This window comes from Pelobates fuscus, chromosome 6 (assembly GCF_036172605.1).
Source record: "Pelobates fuscus isolate aPelFus1 chromosome 6, aPelFus1.pri, whole genome shotgun sequence".
NCBI lineage: Eukaryota > Metazoa > Chordata > Amphibia > Anura > Pelobatidae > Pelobates > Pelobates fuscus.
The window spans coordinates 90178755-90199333 of record NC_086322.1 but is presented as its reverse complement, the minus strand read 5'-3'; the positions used below and the strand labels follow the sequence as shown (position 1 = coordinate 90199333).

The 20579-nt window shown below is 40.5% G+C and overlaps 1 protein-coding gene across 4 annotated transcripts in view; it reads left to right on the top strand.

Moving 5' to 3' along the window:
* Positions 1–20579, top strand: part of LNX1 (ligand of numb-protein X 1) — a 187944-nt gene that overhangs the window by 55123 nt on the left and 112242 nt on the right. For all 4 annotated transcript variants that reach the window (XM_063458009.1, XM_063458007.1, XM_063458010.1 and 1 more), the window contains 2 exons: positions 16726–16967; positions 18271–18432. In XM_063458009.1, the coding sequence (XP_063314079.1) occupies positions 16726–16967; positions 18271–18432 (404 nt within the window). The remainder of the gene's footprint in view (positions 1–16725; positions 16968–18270; positions 18433–20579) is intronic.

Below are 20579 nucleotides of genomic sequence, written 5' to 3'. Positions count from 1 at the left end.
TTGTATTAGTTATGTTATACTTTTCTCTGTATTACCCTCTGGTGCCTCTTAGCAGTTTGGCTCAGAGTTCTTCTCTTTTTCTTTTTTATACATATACAATATGCGTCTATGATCTGTGTGTGTGTCGGTGTACTCAGCAGTGTGTTTTCACCAGTGCTCTCATCTTTCTTCATAATGCTACATGGCACTTTGATAACATATTTTATTAATAATTTCAGCATCCTGATTTTATTTCGGCTTTACGCTGTATTAACTGTGATAGGATAGCCACTTTGAAGAGAGATGAATATAATTTATTTTTGTCTTATTTGTGAGTAAAACCAGCACTCTTTCTATGGGAGATCAGGGTTCTAACTTTTGACAAATCTGGAACATGTGTGGTCTTGAAACCATATGTGTAGTAAGCGTGACATGCTATGCTATGGTGTGTGTGTGTGTGTGTATATATGTGTGAGGCGTGAAGATGCTTAGCAGATGGAGAGCTAATTGGAAGAATTGTCCTTTGCTTGTGTGGTTTGAAAGAATGAGCCTATCTTATTGAATATTAACATGCATACATATAATACATTTAGTGATATCTATCTATCTAGTGTAGATTGGATTAGCAGTATTAGCAGGGCCGTCTTTAATTTGGATTGGACCCTGGGCAAGCATTTACTTGGGCCCCCCTGACTACATATAGATACGCACAAATACACTACCTGACACACACACGTAGATACACACTGACCGCAAATAGATACACACAAGAACATACAGATACACACAGACTACATATAGATACACTGACACACACATAGACACACACAGATACAAACACTGGCATGCATGCAGATACAAAGGTACACACACTGACTTCATATAGATACACCGACACACACACTGACACACATACAGACACACAGATACACAACCTGACACACATGCAGATATACAGATACAAACACTGACACATACAGATACAAACACAAATGGACAACATACAGATACAGAGACACATTCTGACAGACGTACTGACACAGACAGCCATACTGAAACACACATACACAAAGACATACTGAACCACACAGACACTGACGGACTAACACACACAGACATACAGATACACTGACAGACATACCGGCACATATACACACAGACAGATGGACATACTGAAACACACATACACTGACAGACATATTGACAAACACAGACATACAGAACCACACGGACACTGACAGACTCACACATAGACATACAGACATTCTAGCACACATACACACAGACAGACAGACAGACAGACTGAAACACACATACAGACATACTGACACACTGACAGACTCTCTCTCACACACACACACACAGACAGACATATTGACACACTGACAGACTCACACAAACACAGACATACTGACACACTGACAGACATACACACATACACTGACAGACATGCACACATACTGAACCACACAGACACTGACAGACTCACACACACAGACATACAGATACACTGACAGACATACTGGCACACTAACACATACACACATACATATATACTGACACTGACACACACACACACTCATGCAAAATCTGATAACCACCCTCCAGTTTCTTACCTTTTCCTGGAGGGTGGCTTCCCTGGGGTCAGTGGGCTGGCTGGGGTGGCTGGGAGTTAAGCTCTCCCGGCCTGGCCCCCTCCGGAACAGCTTCTTCCTCCCGCGTTTCTGTGGGAGGAAGTGACGCGCGGCTGCCGAAAAGCAAGGGCCCGGTCGCGCTGTTAAAGCGCCACAGCGCCCGACCGGGCCCCTGCTGACACAGGCCCACCTGATGGGCCCCTCATAGTTTGCGAGCAGAGGGCAAACGGAGCAGCTGTCTTGGGCCCCCCAGCAGGGACAGGGCCCGGGGCAGCTGCCCCGTTTGCCCCGCGTTAAAGACGACCCTGAGTATTAGTCCAGTAGACAAGATGCCAAAATATGTCTTTTGATATCTTTTAGATATATTGATATTGATAGATATACACAAAAATTTTAAGATAGCACTCAAAGGACTTGTAGGTATAGTAAAATAAACTTAACTTTTATTCAGTAGATGCTTGCCAACAAAATCGATGTTTCAGTATATAGATAGATAATACGTTTACTACCAGTTCAGAAAATCAGATGTTTAAACAAATAAATAAATACAATTTTAGTGCTTTTTATACTATTTATCTATTTTATTCCCACCTGGCAACAAATGTATTATGAACATAAAATCAACAAAAACGGAATCACTATCAGGATAAAGTCAATATGTTGCTAAATTTACAGGTGTACAAGTAACAAAGTATCCATTTCACTTTAAAGAGACACTATAGTCACCAGAACAACTACAGCTTAATGTAGTTGTTCTGGTGAGTATAATCATTGCCTTCAGGTATTTTCATGCAAACAGAGAAACGGCAGTGTTTACATTGCCCCCTAGGGGCACCTCCAAGTGGCCACTCCTCAGATGGCCACTGGAGGTGCTTCCTGGCTCAGTGCTGCACAGTAGGCAGCTCTGCCATTCAGCGTCTCCACACTCTGCATGGGGACGCTGAATTTTCCTCATAGAGATGCATTGATCCAATGCATCTCTATGAAGAAGTGCTGATTGTCCAAAACTGTGTTTGGCCCTGCCCCCATCCCTCCTCCTTGGCGATTTTAGCAAATCCAATGCTTTCCCTGTGGGAAAGCATTGGATTGGCTCAAAAGTGGAAATTCTGATGATATCAAGGAGGCGGATCGGGGGTGTGGCCAGCTCCGGCAGACCCAGCAGCGCTTGAAATAAGGGAGAGTTTTATTTCCTTTTGTGAGGGGAGGAAGAAGGTGGGGGTGATACCACCTAAATGGTGGGTTAAGTACTATAGGGTCAGGAATACATGTTCCTGACCCTATAGTCTTCCTTTAACAGATTTGTTTTTGAAGCTGACGAACAAAGCAGGCAATAAGTGTGGCATTGCTGCTTATGTTTCTAAGTGGGTTAATGATGTTACATTTCAGTTGGGGGCCTTATGGGCTGACTGAGATATAGTTCTGCCATAGGTCGAGTGCCCTGCCTTTGAGAAAGAGCCACAACTTAGTATATGGTCCCTACAGATTTCGATGTGTCTGTTCAGGTAAGTACATATGACTTGACAAGCTCTCTTCTCATATTACTTTAAAGAGGAGACTGACCATACACAACCTTCTCTTGTCACAAAAATGTCTAGGTGCACAATAAAGCAACAAGCATACCACTGGCTCCCCAGGGCTGGTCTGCTGTTGTCATCACACAGTTCTTGCATCATCAATCATATAATATGTAGGAAACAATTTCCCAAAGTTAAGTTATGTTGTTGAAACCACTGAGGACATTAATAAATGTTGTTTGTGTGTGTGTGTGTGTGCGTGTGTGTGTGTGTGTGTGTGTGTGCGTGTGTGTGTGTATATGTAGATACTATTCAAATTTATTCCAAAGTGCTTTCATAGTCTTGCATTTAATTAGCTGATCCAGCTGATGAAATTGCACTGTTTGGGGATGAAAGTGCTTGTCCTTTTGAAAGATGAGAAGCCCAGTGATTGATTTTATTTTACATGAAGGCTGACACGTACTTTATAAAATGTTCTGCAATGCTTTCCGTATGAATATTAAATTAATGCAAATCTAGAAGCATAAAAGAGGATAAATCATTCTGTTTCACTCAATCTAGATCATGCTGTTCCTAAATCTGGTAGAACACTTTTTGTTACAGTAAGTAATGAGATGGCTATTCAGGATCGATGGCTGTCCTCGTGAACTTTGGTCATTATCTTGGTGTGCTGACATTAGTGGAAGATTATTCATTAGCAGACATTGCTTGTAATGCATTTATTTTTGGTGCCTGTGGTATTTTACTGTATGGTGACAAATTGTGCTCAGTATATCCAGTGTCCCACGATTCTGCGAGATTAAGGGGGGGCACCCAAAATGTCAAAACCTCTTGGTTATTGAAGGACCAGTGAATAAAAGCACCATTGATAGAATACGAAATAATATTAGAAGGATAGCATGTGATTAATGGAGGGGGTAAAATCTGAGAGAGTCAGATTGGCATGTCTGCATACCAAATCCAGTGCCACACTTTAGAACACATTATGGCTTATACAGTTTTACACATTGGCTTAGGGTACGGAAGCACAGTAACCTTACTGGCATAGTAATTTACATTTCCTTTTCTTTCTGCCAACTTGTGTTGGCTGTGGTTTCATACAGACTCTTGAGGAAAACCTTATAAATCTGTAGTATAAATTATGTTAACATTACAAAAGAGGTTCCATTTTTGTACTTGGGAACACATGCCAAGGGTTTGTCAGTTTGGAATACTATTGTGAGCAAATCTGACAGATATATCTCTAGTAATAAAATAGATCAATTTATTCTGACATATAATGTAGTCAGGAGTTACATATTTGTAAAAATAGTAAATTCTCTTGATCCAAGAGATCTCATGTCCCTAATATAATTAGACATTTTAAATAACCGTTCCACAGGTCCATGAAGCCAATTTCCTCTTTCACATATTGTCGATAGTATAGACTTTGAGTGGATATGATCTCTTGTTTTTCAGTTTCCTGTTTTCTACAGTAATAGTTACCAACTATAGTCACCAAATAATGTTTTAGCCCATTCTTTCTTTTTTTTTCATAAATTTTTTTCTTTCTAAAACCTCTACTAGAACTGGTAGAAGGAACATAAACAGAAATATTCACTAAACTGGACCGGAACCGGTAAAGTAGCAGAGTTGTTGAATGTTTACGGGCTTTGCTCTAAAATGTTCAGTTCCCTTGTCAATTTCATATAAATCTCATTTAAGTTAAAAAAAAAAAAAAGAATGAACTGTGTCATGGCTGTTCACCAAAAAGTATTGGAATTGAAAGTGACCTCAAAGTGATTTTTTTTCAAAATCGTAGACGAGAATTTATCAATTGGAAACATTCTGTGAAACGGCTATGTATACAGTTCAGCCATTTTGGTCTAAAACTTAAAATTCACTTTGACACACAAAAAAAACCCCCATAAAATATAGTTGGTTTTTTTGCTATTGATTTCCTTATTACAATTGTACTAACAAGAACCCTCCAATAGAAATCTCTTTTTTGAAGGTTTGTATATACAAGGCCTTTTGTTTTGCCAAGTGACCCTTTACCTGACATCCTGACATGTTGGTGACAAAAATACATATGCTCAGGATATTGGCAAAACTTGGTTTGTGGGAAAGATCAGCTAGATTCTCCTTCCATTAAACAGTGAATACTGTAACTGTAGAATTAAATGAACATGCAGAATTCAGTGTGGTGTAAGACACATAGGCTTCCCATGTCCGGTTAAAGTTAAACCTATATTTTATTATAGAAACGTTAGCCTATGTGCGTGAAATGTTTCATCAGAGTGTATGTGCTCTTTACTTTAGAGGGGAGCTCACCATACTTTTCTCTCTTATTATTCATAAGTAAAGTCTTCTGATCCAGCCTGCAGCTCACATTATTTATTTATAAAATATTTTACCAGGAAAGATACATTGAGATTTCTCTAATTTTCATGTATGTCCTGGGTCAACAAATCATTGCATTGTTACAATTAGGGTACAATAAAATACAAAAACAATATTAATACACAATAAATACAAAATTTAACATAGAACAGGTAGGAAATATATAATCAACCATGACAGGTGCATTCTGTTTTGAGGTATGTAGAGAGGGATCTCTTAAAGGACTTTAGGCTTAGGGAAGATTTTAAATTGTGCGGGAGGTCGTTCCACAATTGCGAAGCTCTGTAGGAGAAGGAGAATCGGGCTGCTTTCTTTTTGTATTGAGGTAGACTAAGTAAAGTGTTGGTACTGGATCGGAGGTTATAGGAAGTGGGAACAGCCGGGGAAAGCATTGTGTTCAGGTAGGGTGGGAGTTTCCCAGAAAAGCTCTTAAACACAAGGCTGGAAAGATGAAGGGTGTGTCTGGATTCCAGCGACAACCAGTTTAGTTATTTTAGCATGTCACAATGGTGGGTCCTGTAATTACATTGTAGCACAAATCAGCAGAACGAGTTATACAATGTGTTAAGTTTATTAAGGTGGGTTTGCGATGCAGATGCATATACTACATCCCCATAATCAATCATTGCCATCAGCATTTGCTGTACAATCTTTTCCTTTACTGTAGGGCTTAGGCAGGATTTGTTTCTGTACAGGGCACCTAGTTTTGGATAAAGTTTAGATGCAAGTTATTCTATGTGCAGGGCAAAGGTAGATTGGGGTCTAACATCATACCCAAGTATTTGAAAGAGTGGACTGCGGTCAGTGTGCCATTTGAATTTGTTTTGATGGATAGGTGGGAATCGTGTAATTTGTGTAATTTAGGTACTGTTCCAAAGATCATTGTGACAGTTTTGGCAGTGTTCAGGAACAGTTTGTTTTTTGCGATCCACTTTTCTACCTCTGTAAACTGGTCTTGGAGCACAGCCTCAAGCTGCGGTAGATCGCAATTGCTCGCATAGATTACCGTGTCATCTGCGTACATGTGTACGTTTGAGGATTTGCAGACATTAGGCAGATCATTTATAAATAATGTAAATAGTAGGGGGCCGAGAATGGAACCTTGGGGAACACCACACGTGACTGGGAGAGGGAGGGAGTTGCTGCAGAAATGGACACATATTGCGAGCGATCCGATACATACGATCGAAACCAGTTTAGCGAATGATCAACAATACCTGAGTTTTTGAGTTTGTGCAGTAGAATGTCGTGGTCTACTGTGTCAAAGGCCTTTGCAAAATCAAGGAAAATAGCTCCAGTTAGGTCTCCTTGTTCCATGCCAGTTTGGATGTCATTGCAAACTTTTAAGAGGGCAGTTGTAGTGGAGTGATTCTGGCAAAAACCCGATTGATCAGGGGTCAGATAGTTTGATTGTTGGTAATACTCACATAGTTGCGTATGGACACATTTTCCTAAGATTTTTGACAATACCGGGAGCAATGATATAAGGCGATAGTTAGAAACCAAAGTAGTGTCACCACTTTTATGGATAGGCACTACTCTCGCAGTCTTCCAAAGTTTGGGTATGTATCCAGACACCAAGGATTCGTTAATTAGAGTTGCGACGGGTTTAGCAATTGCCGACGCACTGAGCTTCAACAGCATTGCTGGGATTTGATCAGGTCCGGACTGGTTTTTCATTTTTAGATTATTAAGATGTTTTTCAATGACACTAACAGGTAGAGGTCTAAAAATGAACTTGTCTATATTGGGACTTTGCAAATTTAGTGGGACCTGATCCACATTTGTAGTTTCAGGATGCGTGTCTTTTATTAGCTTGGCAATCAGGGCAGTAGAGCATGCGACAAAATAATTGTTAAAGGCATTTGCTACATCTAAGGGAAGTTGCAGGGTTTGGTTATCCACTTTTAAGGGTCTGTGCTCCGTATACTCCAATTGAGCACCTGCCATGGTGTAACGCAACAGCAATATCAAAACTCCTGGATCCACGCACTATTTTAAACGTTAATGTCCATTCCAAAAAAAAATCTATCCATAATTTTTTTGGTGAGACCGCTTTATGCAGTGTTGTAGCTTTAATGGTGAAGGATATATAAAGTTTGAAGTAGTTTTTTTTTACATTTTTTTTATTATAGTAAACTTTAAGTTGTTAATAATCTGTAGGTCTTGGAGTATCGGTATTGCTGTCATATTAATCCTTTACCAATGAAGACCAAAGCTTTTCAAAGATGCCTCCTGCCAGTGAGCAGCAATTCCTATAAAGTCTTCCTGTATGCATTCACATAAAGTATGGAAGGTGACCCTCAGACCATGATGGCTGTGACACCACGGCTGCTATGGAGTACAATTCCTGAAGTGTCACATGGTCTTAGTCCACAAAAGCTGAGGTAATCAAGGTTAGCTGTCACAGTCTTATTACACTCTGATTAAAGGACCACTATAGTGGCAGGAAAACAAACTTGTTTTCCTGGCACTATGTAGTCCTTAGGTACCCCCACCCTCTGAGCCCCCTTCCCACTGGGCTGAAGGGGTTAAAACACCTTCAGCCACTTACGTTAATCCAGCACCGGGCTCCCTCAGGGCTGGTGACCTCTCCTCGTCCTCCGACGTCAGCTCCCAAGTGGAGCTGAATGCGCATGCGCGGCCAGAGCCACGCGCGCGTTTAAACCGCCCATAGGAAAGCATAACTCAGTGCTTTCCTATGGACGTTCTGCATGCTCAATGCGATGTTTGCATTGAGCGTCGCGGAAGCGCCTCTAGCGGCTGTCAGGAAGACCGCCACTAGAGGCTGGATTAACCCTGCAATGTAAACATAACAGTTTCTCTGAAACTGCTATTTTTACAGCTGCAGGGTTAAAACCTGGGGGGCCTGGCACCCAGACCACTTCATTGAGCTGAAGTGGTCTGGGTGACTATAGTGGTCCTTTAATATATAGATAAACATGTTATTTAATTTAGAATGTTGGAAAAAATAAAAATCATCCTTTTACTATGTAGAGTCTAAGTATTTTTTTTTTTAATTCTTTATTTTATTTGTGCACAAAGTTAACAAGTAGCCTTGGTGCGCCACAACAGCGACATCAGGGACAGTTAGTAAACATTGATAATACAAGTCATGGCATTTGCTAGTCAGGCACTTTTTTTTTATATATAGCAATATTTCAGTAGTGTAGGTTCTCGATTGGGTTAAGTGAATCAATTATACCAGCAAAGCTGTACGCTTAAGTATAACCTAAGTTTATCAGCGAGATGGTCATACATAGCTCTAGTCAAGTTAAGCTTGGACTAAATGGTTGTCATGCTAACTTTAGCGTATACGTCCAATATATGTATAGTATGAGTATTATGTTTTCATCGCTTAATAAAAAAGTTGTGTTCAGTAAAGTTAAATAACAGGCTTATAGCATTAAAGTTATAGGGTTATAACATTATAAGAGGAGAACAACAATATAAACGCTCAAAATACATCGCTGGTTGCCACGGTGAGACAGTAGCTTTAAGAGGTATGCCTTAAGTAGGGACTGGCTTACTATCTGCGTGATAGGTAAAGTAACTGGTACAGGCTAGGCTAAACAACAGAGACTTATTCAGAGTTGTGGTATTTTCATTGTGGTTTGGGATCTTGGGTGGTATGTCGCCCATCAAACCGAGTAGTCTCAGTTGCGTGTCCCGGTCGGTGTAAAGTCCCTTCAACCTATGCCTTCCTTCAGGCTGCGGCGGTCTCCCTGCTGTGGGTCTTGCAGAGTAATCACCGCGATGGGCTGCGGAGGGGCTTTCCACCCGCATCGCACACCGGCAGCCCGTCTCTCCGTCTCCCGATCAGCGTATCGGCTGGTAGTGTGGGCTGGCAAGGGTGAAGCAGCGCCTTGTGTGAGGGGGTGGCTGGGGCTGCTGAGGTGCTGGCAGGTTGGGCATGTTGGTGTGACCTCGCTTGTGGCAGAGGGGCGTAAATGCTGGTGCCCATGGTACCTGTTATTGATTCTCGCCGTGCCGGTCCCCGGCGGGGAGGCTCCTTGGAGGTATGGGGGGGACATCCGCCCAGACGGCGCCTGAGTGCCGGGCGAATCCAGGCCGCCACCATTTTAATTGCCACCTGAAAGAGTCTCCTCTGGGCATGAAGCTGTGTCCAGAGTGTAGAGTAAATCCGCTTATAAAACTCCTGTGTTCCTAGGAGGTTTGATTGGTGCGTGGCTTGTGGCTTGCCGCGACTGTGTCGCCATTTTGTTTGGGCCCGAGCAGTCCCATGTTGCCTTGGGTGTTGGCGTTGCAGGCTTGCTGTGCGCGTTCATTGCTTGTTTCCTGGGCGACCAGGCTTGGATCGGGATAACCCCCACCGATCCGGGGGGGGGGGAGAGCATCATTCCACCGGTGCTGTCGACGAGAGGACGGGGAGATCGGCCGCCTCTCCCCTGTTCCCGCGTCAGTAGGCCGTGTTCCTGCATCCGTGGATTATGTGCACCGATTTTCACAAGACAGGTATCTTTGTGTACAGTGGGGCACACCGAGCTCAGGCAGGGTATTCTGGTGCTGGTGAGAGTCGTTTTTGCCTAGTTTTAGGGCAGTTTTCGTGATTTAGCTGCAGGAGCTCTGCAGCCATGCGTGTGATCAGGATGCTGGTCAGGCTCCGCCCCCCATTAATTTTCCATTTTAATGTTTTTTTTTATCTTATTCTCACACAGAGGTGTTACAGTTGCCTAGTTGTAAACTGGAAATGGTCAGACTGGACAAAAGACAATGTTCCGCACCTCCTGTATTTACTTCTGGACATGTGCTGGAAACAAGCAAACTGCAGAGAAGACTTTTCCTTGTTTCGACAGTAGCCCAATCCATATCATAGGACTTACGTGGGAAGCACGCAAGTACACTGGCTACAAGATTTCATTTTGCAGACTGCAGCTCCTTTCTATGTCAAATAACATGCATTGGAAGCAAGCCGTCTAGACGGCACTTGTCTCATATTTCAGACTGCAGCTCTTATCTCTAGAGTCTAAGTATTTTAATGCTTATTTTCTAATGGCATCTCAAAACCTTAGTCTGGCTATGGTTTTTACTCACTAAGCAGTGAGGTGGCATCAAACTGCCAAACTTTAGGCTAAAACAGCTGGGTTTAAAAAAAAAAAAATATTCCAATTCTGCTAGTTTGCCTAAATTTGGCATCTGTTGTTGGCCCACAGCAACCCGCTGTCCATCAAATAAATCCCAGTGTTGCGGTGCAAAAAAAGTTTGTGAAGGAAATCTTAATATTGACCAAATTTTCACCCTTATTCAAGCAAAGGAAGTGGGAAAATAGAGATGAGTGGTAGACACAAATCCTGCCTTTAAAGACCACAGAAGTGCTTCTCAGCAAAATGTACAGCTGGGTATTATTCCTCACAAGAAAATATTCCTATAAAGACAGGCCAGCAACCGCCCTATATCCATATAAACCGTCATTACCAAACTTTGCTGATGCCCCGAGAAAAAAGGGCATTGACAGAGCAAGAAAATAAGTTCAGTTGTCAGAGAAATGTATCGGGAGAAATGAATCCTCACTCATAGATACCCAGTTGCATAAGCTGGAAATAAAGGCTGTCAAAATAAATTTAATATGCGAGAAATGGAATGTGAAATAACTTGGCAAATGCAGAACTCAGGAAGTCAGTTCCTTTTTTGACACAATCCAAATCTTTGATGTACTTGCCAGGAGATTGTCTTTATGCAGACAGTGCTGCAAGCATAAGAATGATATAAGTAGGCCTCCAAGTACTCTCTGCCATAGCTTATCAATGCTCTGTTTTAGCCTTTCAGTACAGGAGCTTTTGTAATGCATTAGAACGCCGGAGGGTCATTGCAGACCCTGAGGTGCCCTACTTTTTAACTATAACAGAGCTTTCTACTCCATGTCTTTTAATACAACGGTTCTCACAACCAGTCGATAAAGTCATCCGCAGTGCTTGAGGGTTTAACCATAAAAGAATTCTGTAGATTCCTTCCTTGAGGTAAAGTTCGTATTATTAGCTCTTCTATCCAATTACAAATGTCATATTTCAGTCCCAATGCCTTTATTTTAAGGGTGAGAAAATCTGAAATTCCTTTACAGTATATAGATGGTACCTGCCATACTTTTTTTTTACATTTCTATAAATTCCCAAAGATATTTAAACCAACATAGCATCCTGCTTCTGTGGTGGAATCTCAGTAAAAATAAATTTACTAGGACAAGATTGCCATGTGGCATATGTGTAAATGTTGGTGTATCAGTTAGTCAGTTACACGTAGCTAAGATACAATCAACACTGTATTGAGCAAATGCAGGAATGCAGAAACTGAAAACACTTCCCCTCCTCCATTGTTCTGGGTGAGCCATGTGGTCTAACAGGTAAGGGAAGTTAGGCTTTGTTCAGCTGATTGTGTAAAGAGTATATGTGGGTAGAGTTAACTATAGGAGGAGCTATATGTCTATATCATGCATTTACACAGTCAGTTCTGGGCTCAGATCTTGCTGTATTTTGGTGACATTAGTCCCTCTGAGCCCCGGTCGGTGAATCGAATAAAGAATCTCTTCCTTCCTGAAGAAACCTGTGTCCACTTCTCTGTGCTTGGCTTCCGTCAGTTTCTCCGGTATCACTTCAGTCTTTCAGTCTTTCAGTTGATCCATTAAAATAATTTGTATGTTCTATTTTTACAAAATAGCAAAAAAAATGTTTTAAAAAAGAAACCAATCAGACCTGCAAACTTTGGCAGGTGTAATAATGGAAGCAAGTTTCTATCAGCAATGCATAGGTTTTGGAAGATTTGGATGCAAAACATGTTGTGGTGTTTGGGTGGTAGTGAGGGATGTCTAATGGGGGTGGGGGGGGGGTTATGGATGGATTTCGTTTTTTGGTTTTTCCTTCTACAGTGGCTAATACAAATGGCTTCAAAATGTTTGTTTTTGAAAATGTCAGTTAAAAATGGCAACTTCAGAAAAGCGTGTAATTACCTCAATATCTTAAATATATTTAATGACCTCCATCATGGGGTACAGAGGAGTATCCTGCACTGTAATCTCATAAATATATATGAGAAGAAAACAAATAATTCCACTTTAAAAATGTGGTTCTTTGTTGAGCTAATTTGCATATGCCTACCCAGAATCCCTTGCAGTCAGTGGTGTATTTAGGATTTGTGCTACCCTAGGCAGGACGGTACTCGGTTACCCCCCCCCCCCCCAAATAAAATTTTCCCCACCCCTTCTTGTCAAGGCCTCACTTTGACTGACAGACGCTCACTCACTGACAGACGCACACTCTCATATACACTGACAAACAATGACATACACACACACAATTACTTGGATGCACGCTCTCACTGACAGACGCACGGCACGCACTGACTGACTGACACACACACACATACACTTACATAGACACATTCCTCCCAACACTCACAAATGATTATGTTTTACATTTTATTTTAAATCCACCCAGCTTCCCTGGGAGAGCTGGAGTGGATTACTTACCTGTCCAGTAGGGCTGCTGGGCGGGCAGGCAGGAGGCGGACAGGCAGAGTAGGCGGCGAGGGAACTTTAATCTTCCTGCTCAGCTCCCTCGCGCGCCGCTTAGTGATGCTGGGAGCCGGAGTGACGCTTCATTAAGCAGCACGGAGGGAGCTGAGCAGTAAGAGCTCAGGTGAGTACGCTCCCTCGCTGCCCGCCGCCAGCCTCGGAGGGGAGGCTCAAAAGTGGCCAACTGGCCAGCTCTTGAGTCCCCCAGGACACGAGGCAAGCAAGGGATCTGCCTGGGCGTTTTGGATCAGCTTTTTTTGCCCCGCCCCCTGCAAAGTGCCGCCCAAGGCAGATGCGTTGTTTGCCTCGCGGAAGACACGTCCCTGCTTGCAGTAGTGAGAGTGAGAGCACGGTAAAAGTGAGATTTCTATGGTAAAAGCAAGTCTTATAGCTTGCCTGTTGTGTGTGTGTGTGTGTGTATTTGTGTTTAACATCGCATTAACTATATATATAGGTTTATGTACCTCTAAATCTTATAGATACTGGTAACATTAGCTAACAATTATTGGACATCACCTGGCTGTGGACAATGGGAGTTGCATTTCACATCAGTTTGCACTACCCATAAACTTGTTGACTCTAAATACCCCTAATCCTGAAGGCAATCAAAATCTGGCACACTGATTGTATGTATCACACTTTAATTAAATTTCAGTTTTCGTTATTCATGGAGACCCTACAAATGTAATTTATGCAATCATAAGTGCAATTGTAGATCATGCGTGTAATATTTAAATGTCCAACACATTTGAAAGAATACAAGTGTATGGATAATTTAAAATAAAATACAGAGACTGGAAATATTTTAATCTCCTTTGCATTTAATTCTCTGGTGAGATCACAAGTTTAAATGAGGAGAAGTGGGCCCTGTTAAAACGTGTACTCGTTATTTAAGTCATGTTTAGCAGATGTTAAAGCTGATTTTATTTTATTTACTTTTACGGAGAGACAGAAAATGTTTTGATATAATGTTTGCTGTTATCATTAAGGAAATCTAGGTACAAAGAATGATTTGTGGTTATTTCAAATGGACAAAATAGGGACATTTTCATTTCAGGTGTGTGAGTGGGGAAACAAGGGAGGGGGTGTGGGGTGGGGGGCTGTTAAAACGAAAACATTTTCCTACGGGTATCTGCAGAAATGCTGAATGCAGTCTGATACACTGCTTGTCTGTGCTCCTTTGCATCTCAAGCTGGGAACTCTGGGATAGTTATGGAACCATAAATTCTTGAGTTTCTATTCCCAAGAAGGATTTTTCAAGCTTGAGATATGAAGGTGATGCATAACCATAAATGTTGTATTTGCACTCTGGGAAGTGTTTATCATATTTGCTCTCTCCACAATATTTTTGTTACCTAGCTTTATACAAATAAAATATAACTTTAAAAGAAACAGCAATGGATCTTATTTACACAGACTGGTTTGTAAACACCAAAAACCGTTACCTGAGCACCATCCCAAATCTCTATGAACAATTTAAATAGCTGGATGTTTTTAGTAGAACACCAGTGGCCTTTAAACAGTAAGCTAAATTGCCACATTAACCCCTTAAGGACCAAAATTCTGGAATAAAAGGGAACCATGACATGTCACACATGTCATGTGGCCTTAAGGGGTTAAAGAACCACTATAGTGCCAGGAAAACAAGAGCCGCGCGCGCATTCAATCAGTCCATAGGAAAGCATTTCTCAATGCTTTCCAATGGACGCAAGTGTCTTCTCACTATGAGACTATGTTTACAGCTGCAGGGTTAACCCTAGATGGACCTGGCACCCAGACCACTTTATTGAGCTGAAGTGGTTTGGGTGCCTATAGTGGTCCTTTAAGGGAAACCTCTTTTTTTTTCAACTAAAAGCCCAAATATCTAATGAGACAGGTATGTATATTTTCCTAAACTCATACACACTTATTAACCCTTGATACAGAACATATGGGGTGGGCGCGGCAGCACTATAACATGGCTGTGTAATTAAACAAAAAAAAAAGCAAATACAAGTATACAAAAATAAACCCTGCGCTCAAACTCCCACTTCTCCTGGGCAGCAGCAATAGCAACAGTACCCAATATATAGAACCAAAACAAAAGAAGGTTACCAGCAACCTGTCCCAAATCCCTATACACATGTAAATAACAGTAAGTTTGTATTGTAACCCCAAGGGCCATTAAAGTGTAAGCTCACCTGCCATGTCAAGTCAAATCTCTTAGGAAAGTCCTACAGTAACAATTCACCTTGCGACTTCTAAATGCATTATTATTATTTATATAGCGCCAACAAATAAATACCACAACGCTGTACAATGGACATGTAATTGTAGTTTATATTACTTAGTTTATATTGTTAGTATTTTTACTACGCAGTCTGTTATATACTCAGGAACATTAACAATCCAAATGGCAAAATATGGACTTGGACCCAAAAGAAGGACTTGATATGAACACTTGGAAGTTGTGAACTATTGACAAACAAGAGGGGCCAAGAGAAGCAAAATGAAACGTCTTTATAACAGATCAGATTAAGTGACTGTCCTAATGTGTGCGATTTAGCCTTAAAGTAAGCCTGGCTATGTGATTTAGCATATAGCTCTATCTGCATAACATCTTCCATTTGTGTTGAATATGTTTCTAGAACCTAAAATAGTCATAGAATCTTATGCTAAGCATTATGAAGATCCAGTCTGCTCAGCAGCAGCTGTGATACCTTCTAAGACAGCCTCTCGATGGTAGGTTGAACCCTGCCATAAATCTGTGATGTGAAATAAATACGTTCATTTCAAGGGTGATAGTTGTGGCTTTGATAATCTGCAACTGTAGAACATGTGTTCGCTGTAACAAGCTCCTTTAAAATTTATATAATCAATCATTTGGCAGCTAAGGCCTCTGTTTATTATTAAAGATCTGTTAGAATGACTAGTATTTCTTTGCGTGTTCTCTTTGTGCTCTGAACATTCCATTTTGGAAGCTTCCATCAGAGCTGGTTTATTGGTTAGCAGTGCAGTGGGCCTATATGTTTGTCCTATGGACCAATAGCAGTTGCATAGTATTGGCTTGGTTGAGGATAGTTTAACATTTATTGCTGGCAATAGTAAGAAGGTGTGTATCTCTGCACACAGTAGGTAATGAAAGATTCCTATATTAAGGGTTCCCCAAACCTTGTAATAACATGTGCAGTCTTCTTGTACATTTTTCATCATAAAGAAAGTATATGGTAAATCGTGGTGCAGATATAAACTGTCTCCACCAGGCCCATCTCTTATATTAATACCTGCATGACCCACACATGCAGCGTGTACACCTTGTTTCAAGTCTCTCTAGTAAGTTCATTGAGTTCATATGTATATTCCTACATATGTGTGGCTTTGATGCAAATTGAAGATGGTGAATGTGGGAACTGGCAAGCCAACAGCTATCACAAAAAACTGCCTCTGTTGCTTGAATAGTAGCTTAATTCGGACATTTTTGGAGGTGTCACCGCCAACTGATGGCAAGGCCACTGGTTCTCGGAGCCTGTTTCTGCAGTTGGTATAATTCACAAGAATCGAATCCAAGATTTATATTGAGATAGAAAGGCTCTGATTTTGTGTGATACTGAGAGAGACAATAATTGTTACGTTCACGTAAGCAGAGTTTCAGTGTTCTAGTTTAATTTTACAGAAATCCTAATTAATGGGCAGCATGTTTGCTTTCTTCCAGGTGTAAAGGAGCCTCACATTATGGGTTAACCAAGGAACGCAAGCGACGCTCACAGGACGGTTCCCCAGACTGCAGTTCCTCGCTGGATTTAACAGTAGCAGCTGTCTCCCCAGAACTGTCAGCAGCTGTAGCCTTAGCAAATGATGAAACAGGTCAAGACAACCCTGCCTTTAGTTCCTCTACAGGAGACAGCCATTTGGGGAATGGATCTGAAGAACATTGCAGAATTAATAGGAACAGAAGTAAGGCAATGTAAAATATAAAACCCCTAAAATCATTGTGGTTTTTAAATTGTGCAAACCAATATCATTCAGCAGTATGTTGAAATGATGGGTAAATATTGATCTAATAAGAAAAAAAAATAATAATAATACAGTATGCACTGATGCAAATTTGTCAGTGGCAGGTGATTAAGAACATTTGCAAATTGTAACCTAGTTGTAATTGTAACATAGTTTTTTCATTGTATTACAACATGCAAGCAGCACCTTAAAGGGACACTATAGTCACCAGAACAACCACAGCTTATTGAATTTGTTCTGGTGAATAGAATCATTACCTTCAGGCTTTTTGCTGTAAACACCGTCTTTTCAGAGAAAATGCAGTGTTTACATTACAGCCTGGTGATAACTTCACTGGCCACTCCTCAGATAGCTGTTAGAGATCCTTCCTGGGTCATGGCTGCCTAAAATGCATCCAAACATTCAGTATCTCCTCCCACTGCATGCAGACACTGAACTTTCCTCATAGAGATTCATTGATTCAATTCATCACTATGAGGAGATGCTGATTGGCCAGGGCGGTGTTTGAATCATGCTGGCTCTGCCCCTGATCTGCCTCTTTGTCAGTCTCAGCCAATCCTATTGGGAAGCATTGTGATTGGATCAGACTACCACTTCTGATGATGTCAGCAGGCTGCTTGTTTTTCCTGAGATAAACAGCATGCAGAGTTACAGCTTCAGGCTTGAGTATAGTAAGATTTTGCTATATTTTTGGAGGCATGAGGGGCCCAGGGGGGCTAGATGGTGGTTTTAACACTATAGGGTCAGGAATACATGTTTCTGACCCTAAAGTGATCATTTAACCCCTTAAGGACCAAACTTCTGGAATAAAAGGGAATCATGACATGTCACACATGTCGTGTGTCCTTAAGGGGTTAAAGGAATATTGCAAACACGTAAACACCTCAGTTTTCCCTTGTTTTGTTTAAATCCTCTGGTATCTTCACTCACTTGCAACTTTCTAAACTCTACATTTTTTAGTCATTCAATTTCCTCCTCCTGATTACAGATAAACAATAAACACATTTATGTAAATATTCTGAAACAAATTGGTGCGATTTATAAATTAAAATTGTGAGGTCTTAAAAAAAAATGCTATTAAAAAGTGCTATTGAGAAGATCTTTTTCTTTTAAGAAGTGACATTTTTTTATTTATTGTTTAGACTTGTGAAATGTTCCATAACTGGTAACAGCTTTGTCAATATGAAAAGCAGATTGTGTGAACCCGGTTATGATTAAATTGCAATTGTTTTTGACTTTGCAGATCGTAACTTTGAGCGCTCTACAGTCAGGAGTCTATCTTTTAAAAAACTGAACCGAGCTTTCAGCGTTCTCCGAAGAACAAAGAGTGGAAATGCAGTTGTACATGCCGCTGACAGGCAACGGGGGAACCTGCAAAATGCAAATGTCACAGAAGATTGTGTTGGTTTGTTCCTCTTTATATTTTTCAGTAAATGTTTAACTCCAACCTAATGTCAATCTTAGTGTAAAAGCTATGAGTGTGCTGCTAAGGCACCTTCTTAATTTACACTTTAAAAAAAAATAATTTTAAAAGCACATAAATCTGTCCTTCATAACTGTGGATCTGGCCATTAGTAATTGGTAAGGAAATGTAATATGCACATAATAAGCTTTTTTTGAGTTCATGCAATCTGAAGATGATAAGCAGAGAGTTAGAGATTCCATAAATTGCAAGACTGGATGATTGCGTTAATCTCCTTGAAACTGTGACTCATATTAGTTCAGAAAAATGTTTGCTATCATTGGTTCTAAAATTATTAAAATCGGGACATTAGGGAATGAGATATTTTTGTTTCCTTCATATTTTCAGCTTTAAATCCAACAATATAGGAATTTATCTTGAATGGCATACCTTCAGTACAGCAAAGCTCTTTTAAGACATCCGTGTGTTATTTTCTGTGTTAATTCTTTAGTTGAATACATAACCAATATCAATATATTTTTAAATACCTTAAAAACTGTTGAATATGTTAATTGGTCCACTTAAAGGGAAACCCCACTGCCCGCAAAAAATAATGTATGCGTATTTCTATGGGGGTTATATCTTAAAAGAGCTTACACAAGCTGCAGATATCTTGTCTGTTGCCTTTTTTAAAACCCTTCCCTTCTACACCTACCCAGTTTATGTGACTGTCCAATCACAGACTTCCAAATGCAGCTCAATGAGAAGTGAGATTGAGTTCCGGTTCACCGAGTTAAACAACCAGGAAGTAACAGGACCAGCTGTCTGACAGCCAAGGTTAAAAGGACACTGTAGGCACTCAGACCACTTCTGCCCATTGGAGTGGTCTGGGTGCCAACTCCCATCACCCTTAACTCTGCAAGTGTAATTATTGCAGTTTTTATAAACTGTAATAATTACCTTGCAGGGTTAAGCTCTCCTCTAGTGGCTTTCTATCATGTGCATTAGGTCTTCCCCTCTGGCTGACTGCTGGGGAGGAGCGTGAGAAGAGCCTGACTTCAGGTAAGTCACTGAAGGGGTTTTAACCCCTTCAGCAACATAGGATGGGGGTTGGGAGGGAGAGGGGCACTGCAGGAACCTAGAATTTTAAATAATAAAAGTGCCATTTTCTATTGAAATGTCCACTTCTAGTAAAATGAAGCAAAAAAATAAAATAAAGGACACACTCTATAAAGCAATTCAGGAAACGAAAGAGCTCTGTGGGGTATGGTGTATGCCATTAATAAGCTCAAATGTTAACCTTAAAAAAAAAATGTTGTGCCCAAAGGTAGTAATGTCATAAGCTCCGCAATGTTCCAGTTAGTCAGTCAAAATAATGATTGGCTGTGTTACTTCCCAGTTTGATGAGACTGGAGGTTTTTTGTTTTTTTTAAATATACAAGACTATCTTTCTTTTTTTTTCTTTTTATTATTTTCTTTTTTTTACTTTGTGTAACTTTTTAATTACTTTTGTATATAAAAAAAAATAAATGAAAAGATTGGGTCAACTCCAGCCTAGACTGTTTCTTAAATTATTCATGGTAATATTGTAGGACACACAGGTGTTTCCCTACCTCTTCTTCTTAGCATAGTATTATTTCAGTGTGGATTTTGGGGAATTGAACGTGAATTTTCAACTTTTAGACCAAATAATAAAATTGGAATAAAAAATGCAGATTGATTTTTGTTTTATGTTTTTAGTCTTCTTTCTTTTTTTGTCTAAAATTAGTAATTCACTTTTAGACTAGTTTTCAATCCTCTACAATCCACACTTGAGCATATACACTTGATAAATATTGAGTAGGTAAAGCCACTCTATTCCTTTAATCTGGCTTTGCCTTAACCCCTTAAGGACCAAACTTCTAGAATAAAAGGGAATCATGTCATGTGTCCTTAAGGGGTTAAAGGGACACTATAGTCACCTGAACAACTTTAGCTTAATGAAGCAGTTTTGGTGTATAGAACATGTCCCTGCAGCCTCACTGCTCAATCCTCTGCCATTTAAGAGTTAAATCCCTTTGTTTATGAACCCTAGTCACACCTCCCTGCATGTGACTTGCACAGCCTTCCATAAACACTTCCTGTAAAGAGAGCCCTATTTAGGCTTTCTT